Source organism: Archocentrus centrarchus, chromosome 19, assembly GCF_007364275.1.
Source record: "Archocentrus centrarchus isolate MPI-CPG fArcCen1 chromosome 19, fArcCen1, whole genome shotgun sequence".
In the NCBI taxonomy this organism is placed as follows: Eukaryota; Metazoa; Chordata; class Actinopteri; order Cichliformes; family Cichlidae; genus Archocentrus; species Archocentrus centrarchus.
In genome coordinates, this window is record NC_044364.1 from 6979122 (window position 1) to 6985121 (window position 6000).

At 46.1% G+C, this 6000-nt stretch overlaps 1 protein-coding gene across 1 annotated transcript in view; it reads left to right on the forward strand.

Annotated features, from left to right (window-relative positions):
- bahcc1b (BAH domain and coiled-coil containing 1b) overlaps positions 1 to 6000 on the forward strand; it is a 34927-nt gene that overhangs the window by 24612 nt on the left and 4315 nt on the right. Inside the window, exons 19-26 of the mRNA XM_030755214.1 lie at positions 604 to 766; positions 946 to 1063; positions 1545 to 1620; positions 1724 to 1832; positions 1922 to 2038; positions 2132 to 2260; positions 2779 to 4220; positions 5768 to 5993. Coding sequence (XP_030611074.1) covers positions 604 to 766; positions 946 to 1063; positions 1545 to 1620; positions 1724 to 1832; positions 1922 to 2038; positions 2132 to 2260; positions 2779 to 4220; positions 5768 to 5993 — 2380 coding nt within the window. The remainder of the gene's footprint in view (positions 1 to 603; positions 767 to 945; positions 1064 to 1544; positions 1621 to 1723; positions 1833 to 1921; positions 2039 to 2131; positions 2261 to 2778; positions 4221 to 5767; positions 5994 to 6000) is intronic.

The following is a 6000-nucleotide window of genomic DNA, read 5'->3' on the forward strand; positions in this document are numbered from 1 at the left end:
ACACACACACACACACACACACACACACACACACACACACACACACACACACACACTGACACTGAATATTATGAACTCTTCTTCTTTGGAAAGGCTAAATACAAGCAGAAACCTGTTGGGCGAGCTGACTTTTCTTCATCAGTCATCTGTCATCTTTGGATAAACTAGCCTAAACCAGTCTGGAGATGGGTAGTATCTGGTGTGTGTTTGTTTATGCATGTGATGGTGAGAAAATCCACCTGAAGTCAAGCGTCCTTCGGCGATAAGCTGAAGTCCTGCCTGCGCACCTTCAAGCAAACAATGGCAAATGCAAACCATCCCCCACCCCACCAAAAAAAAAAAAAGGAAGAAAAACCAAAGAAACACAAAACGACCAACAATAACCTCGAGGCTTAATTAAAGTATCGCATTGCAAGAAACACTGGCACCTGTGGTTACATTCCACTGATGTATTCACCACATCAGTTACATCAGACTGAAACTTGTTACTTTTGTCAGTCCTCTGCAGCCGCCTGTGTACCGATGATTAGTTTGCGCATATGGCGAAGTGACACCACGTCCTGCTTTCTGACCGCTGATGTCGTGTCCCCGTTTCTCTTTTAGGAAAAGGGTTATGCTGTGAGCAGGCTTCTGCAGAGCTTTGCAGCTGACGACGGCTTTCGCTTGGATGAGGAGAGCAGCTTCTCTGAGGGAGAGGAGGATGAAGAGGAGGAGGCAAAAAAGCTGCTGGTCCATCTTCCTCCCAACATGCCTTCCAGAATACCTGGTAAGCTTAAACACGGACATATAACTTATGATTACACAGGTTTTCAAATCATGTGTTCTTTTCACACACAAATGCTGCCCCACTGTCCCTCCTCCTCACTTCACACAGCACAAATTATGCATGTCTCACCTTTTCACTTCTGGATTGATTCATCTTTCCGCTCTCCCCTCCCTCCATAGCCCTGCCAAACTGTGTGTTAAGTAAAGAGATGTTGGTAGATGGACTGAAGATCCTGATCTCCAAGGAGGATGAGCTGCTGTATGCCGCCTGTGTCCAAACTCTGGACCTGCCTGACATGTAAGACCGCACTTCCCTGCTGTCCCAGATATGAAATCTATAAAAACACTTCAGGGATTTCCACTTTTTTTTAACAGACATGGACCACCTCACCAATGCAGCTTTATTCGAGGGGTTGATAAATTATTTATTAATTACAAGAGCTTTAGTATTTTTGGGGGAGGGGAAAACTGTTGAGTTTATTACTAAAAATGCATTTTGCATGACTCTGATATTCAAAATATTTGAAAACCTTGCTTAGTTAAATGCCCGGCAGCTGTGAGAATCCTGACAAACAAAAAGCTGAGATACCTTCAAAGCCGTTGAACGAAACCCTCATTTTGATTTTCCCCTCAGAAGACAGCTTTGAAATGTAACAATAAAAATTCTGCTAAAATTGTAACTCACAAATTAAAAATTACAGTTTGGTTTGGTTTTGGAAGAATTTTATTTTTTTCATTCACCCCCCCCCCCCCCCCCCCGCAATTTTCATTCTTCTTAGATTTAGTGTTGTCATCGAAGGGGAACGCGGGAATCGCCCCAGGATATACTCGCTGGAGCAGCTGCTACAGGAAGCAGTAAGTGAGATCCCTTAACTGCTGTAACATTTGCAGTATTGTGGTGGTTAACTGCGCTGCCTTTTACTGAAAAGTTTTGCAATTCTGTTTTTGTTTTTTCCAGGTGCTGGATGTGCGGCCCCAGACCGAGGCGATCCTAACAGCAGGGACGCGAGTGTGTGCCTACTGGAGCGAGCGCTCCCGCTGCCTCTACCCTGGCTATGTCCACCGAGGTGAGTTAGACGTACCGGTCGCCTCAGTCTGCACATGAAAACTAATCTTCCCAGTGACTCATGTCCTCTCTACTGTGTTGGGGATATAGGAGGTCCAGGTGAGGAGGAGAAGGAGGGCAGTGTGATGGTTGAGTTTGATGATGGAGACAGAGGAAGGATCTCCCTTGTGAACATCAGGCTTCTGCCCCCCGGATACCAAATTCGCTGTGAGTGTGGCTTTGATGATGGGAGTGATAGAAGGACAGAGGTAGTGCATAAGTAATCCAGAAATAAATCCCAAATCAACTGTTTTCTGTCAGGTGCTGAACCCTCTCCGGCACTTTTGATCTCTCCTGGTCGGCGAGGTCGGCGAAGCTCCACTCAGGAGAAGAAAGATGCAGAGAAACCAGCCAATGAGTCTGAAGGAAAGCCTCAGGAAAAAAGACCAGGTAGGAGAGAAGGAAACATGTGGTGCACTGCTCAAAAGCAGACATTCTCACTCCTTCTATTCACTGTTTATCACTCTTCCAGCAACACTTGCTGCACTATTGTACTGTTAATTTTATAATGTTTAAGATTGCTTAGGACAGTCTGCACAGAGTGCAGGTTTAATACCTGAAAACTCATACATTTACTTTCCTAGTTTGCCACCTATCACTTTGCCTAAGTGTAAACATTATTTGGAATTTTATTGTCATCGGCGTGCTTTGTAAAGTTAAGCAACAAACATGTAACTCATCTCAAAGTCAGAGTGACAGTAAAACTGGGAGGAGAGACAGGTTTACCAGGTTTCTTGTAGTTTGAATAATGGATATGATGAAACCTACCTGGCCAGGTGAAGATGAAGGACATGAAGATATTAAGTTTCACTAAAGCTCTCACTTCCTCAATTAATCACAGATTGCGCGTTAGACCTGTAATTTTCTATTGAAAGTAATTCCGCTCTGGTGCTGGCTTCTTTTTTCAGTTGGCAGACCGAAGAAAATACATTCGGTGCCTAAGCCTGCCAGTACACCGACATCAGTGACAGACCCCGTAACAAAAGGCAATTCCTCCGTGCTGAACTGGTGCATGCCCAGGAAGAGACCACCAGTGGATTTCTTTCTCTTCAATGGGACGTCGCGTAAGACCCAGAAAAAGATACGAGAGCGAGACTTGGGGTTATTTCATCGGCCTTCCTCTCACTCTTTGGCTTCACCAACCGCTGTCAAAGGCATCTTTGGCTCTCCTTTTGAAGTGGACTCATTCAGTAGCATTGCTAATGGCTACTCTACTTTTGGAAGTAGTGGAAATTCTGGATCTGGGCGACCAGTTAACACAGTAGCCTCCACGGGGCTCCGAGACTCCTTGTCTTCCTCTTGCTCTTCTGCTGTCGCCACGGTTATGACAGCTGGGAGCCGGAAGCCAGTCAGTGAACGTGACAGAAAACACTTTCTCGTGAAGTTAGACCACGAAGGAGTGACTTCTCCTAAAACAAAGAATGGCAAAGCCTTGCTTAGACTTGGGGGGACTGGAGCGAGAATAGGAAAGAGCCATGCCTCCGCAGGGGCACCGCTGCGATACATTCAACCTTCCCTGCTGGTGAAAGATGGCAAGAAGGGAGGAGGGGAAAGAGACAGTACCGGGGCCCGCTCTAAAGCTCTTGTAAAGGGTGTTCCACATCTGAGAAAGGATCTTCTCTCAGCTGGTCTTGGAGTTCAAGGTGGAGATTACAGTTTGGATTACCCGAGCGACTGTCCAAGCTCTTACTCCGAGTTGGATGAGGATGATGAGGATGACGGTCAAGACCCCGAAACAAGAAGAAGAGCCGTCTCATCCCATCGGGGTGGTCGTTTTCTGTCTCGCCACTCCATCTGCTTCTCGTCATCTTCCTCCTCTTCTTCCTCCTCCGGCTCCATCTCCTCTTCGTCCCTCTGTTCCTCGGACAATGATTCCTCCTACTCTTCTGACGAAGAGTCCTCCTCTGTGCTGCTACGCCGCGCACTGCTCCAGCAGGACAAACAAAAGCATAGACAGAGCATGAATTCGGATCTCCTGAGCCCTGATCTTGCCACCTCCAACTCCTCTCCGTCTTCTTCAGCTCCAGCACACAGCTATGTGGCCAAAGCCAGCATGGCCGTTGCAAGTTCAAAGATGAGAACAGACAGAGCAGAAGACAGAAAGGAATATGTATCGAAAGGAATGATGAGTAACAGCAGCAGCACAGCTAAGACCCAGCTAAAGAGGAAAGAAGGCCCCAGCACCCACCATCAGAACCAAAGCAGTGCTGTGCACCAGCAGCTGAATCCTGCCTCTAAGGACCCAACAACAGCTAAGAAGCAGAGGATGTCTTCACCTGAGCCTCTGTCCAACATGGGTCCCCTACTGCCTGGACGCCAGCTCTGGAAATGGTCCGGCAATCCCACACAGGTAAGACAATTTGTGTTGTATTATATGACAGTTTTTACAGTATTTAAGACCTGGTTTAAGAGATGGCTGCTGGTGAGTAATCAGTGTTTTACAAAAATTACATTCTCCTAACTCAGTCCTTTTTTTTTTTCTTTATGCAACTATATTATCTTGTTTATATGGTTTTAAAAATTCAGCTGATCTCAGTGCCAACTAGCATAAGTTGATGGCTGAGGTCACGCATGTTTGTGCATCCTACGTGCAGTGGCAACCCACCTCCACCTGGGTTCCTGCATTTCCTGTTGTTCATTGTGTTTCTGACTGCAACGTCACGTCTGTCGTCACCGGTGCTTGCTCAGTTCTGTGGGTGCTCTTAGAGCTGCTCTTCCTGCATTTTGACCTTGTGCAAATGAAAGGCCAGAGTCACACCACCAAATGTAACTGATTGCAGACCAAATAACAATCATTGACTAACAGGGTCTTGTAACAATTGTTGGATATCAGTAACCTTACTTAAGTCCTTGGATTTAAGTAGGTTACTGATTGTTGCTCCAGTTTCTGCCATGTCATACCTTAGTTACACACAGTAAATGTGATGATCAAATATAATCTATCTCGGCATTGCGTATTCTGCTTCAGACTTTGTACACATTAGCAATCAAGCTTAGTTGGTGTGCTTAATCTGTGAAATTGTTATCCAGTTTATTAAGTCGCAGTCCCGAGATAACAGAACAAAGCCTTTTGAACAACCGCTGCCATTCTCATCTTTCATCCTGCCACGCTGTTTGCTTTGTAAACACGACTGCATCTGTCGACCGAGACGTGCAGCTTGAAAAGAAACTGACCCTCTGGTGTGTGTATGTGCCAATAAATCAGAAGATGCAGCAGAAATATAGGTATGTTACTCAACTTGTGCATGAGATTCAGTATTGCTGTCTTATCGGAGAAGAGTAGATTATTGGTGTCAGTTTTAGGTGCTGGGAATCACCCACTAAAGGTATGTGTTCCTATGCTAGCTGAAAAGATGGAGTTAATCAAGCATAGCATTAATTCAAGCAGGCCACGGCTGGGCGTAATCACGGCCGATTAGCTGATCTTGAAGCCAGCTCACATCAGCTGATGGTTTAGTTGAAAACTTTCTGCATATCCAGCTGACAGATCTCATAGAGGGCATACTATTTAAGTTGTTTTTGCCTACCTACAGTTGTTGTGCATCTGCAAGCCACCTTGCAACCCATCTCCACCTCATCTTCTCCTTTCACGTCGTATTTGACTTCATCACTGATGCCACTGATTCTCCTCCTCCTTACTGCTGCTTTCTCCACCTGGCAACAGAGCCATGTTGCCAAATATAGAAAACTGAAAGAAGAAGTGATCTTGACTGAGCTGCGGGTTTTTTGTTTTTTGGACAAAAAACAAGCATGTCTCCAACACAATCTGTTTTTTGGACAGATTGTGTTGGATTGATAAAAAAGCATATTGAACCTCACTGTAGTGTGCGCGGGAGGTGAAACTAACTCTCCAAACCGTATAAATCAACTGAGTGCTTTTTGTTCTTTCCTTCACAGAGGAGAGGTCTGAAGGGTAAAGCCCGCAAGCTTTTTTACAAGGCCATTGTGCGGGGCAAGGAGACGGTGCATGTCGGGGACTGCGCTGTGTTCCTGTCACCCGGCCGGCCCCAGCTGCCCTATGTGGGCAGAGTGGAGAGCCTCTGGGAGTCATGGAGCTCCAGTATGGTGGTCAGGGTCAAGTGGTTCTACCACCCAGAGGAGACTCGCTTGGGGAAGAGACACCGCGACGG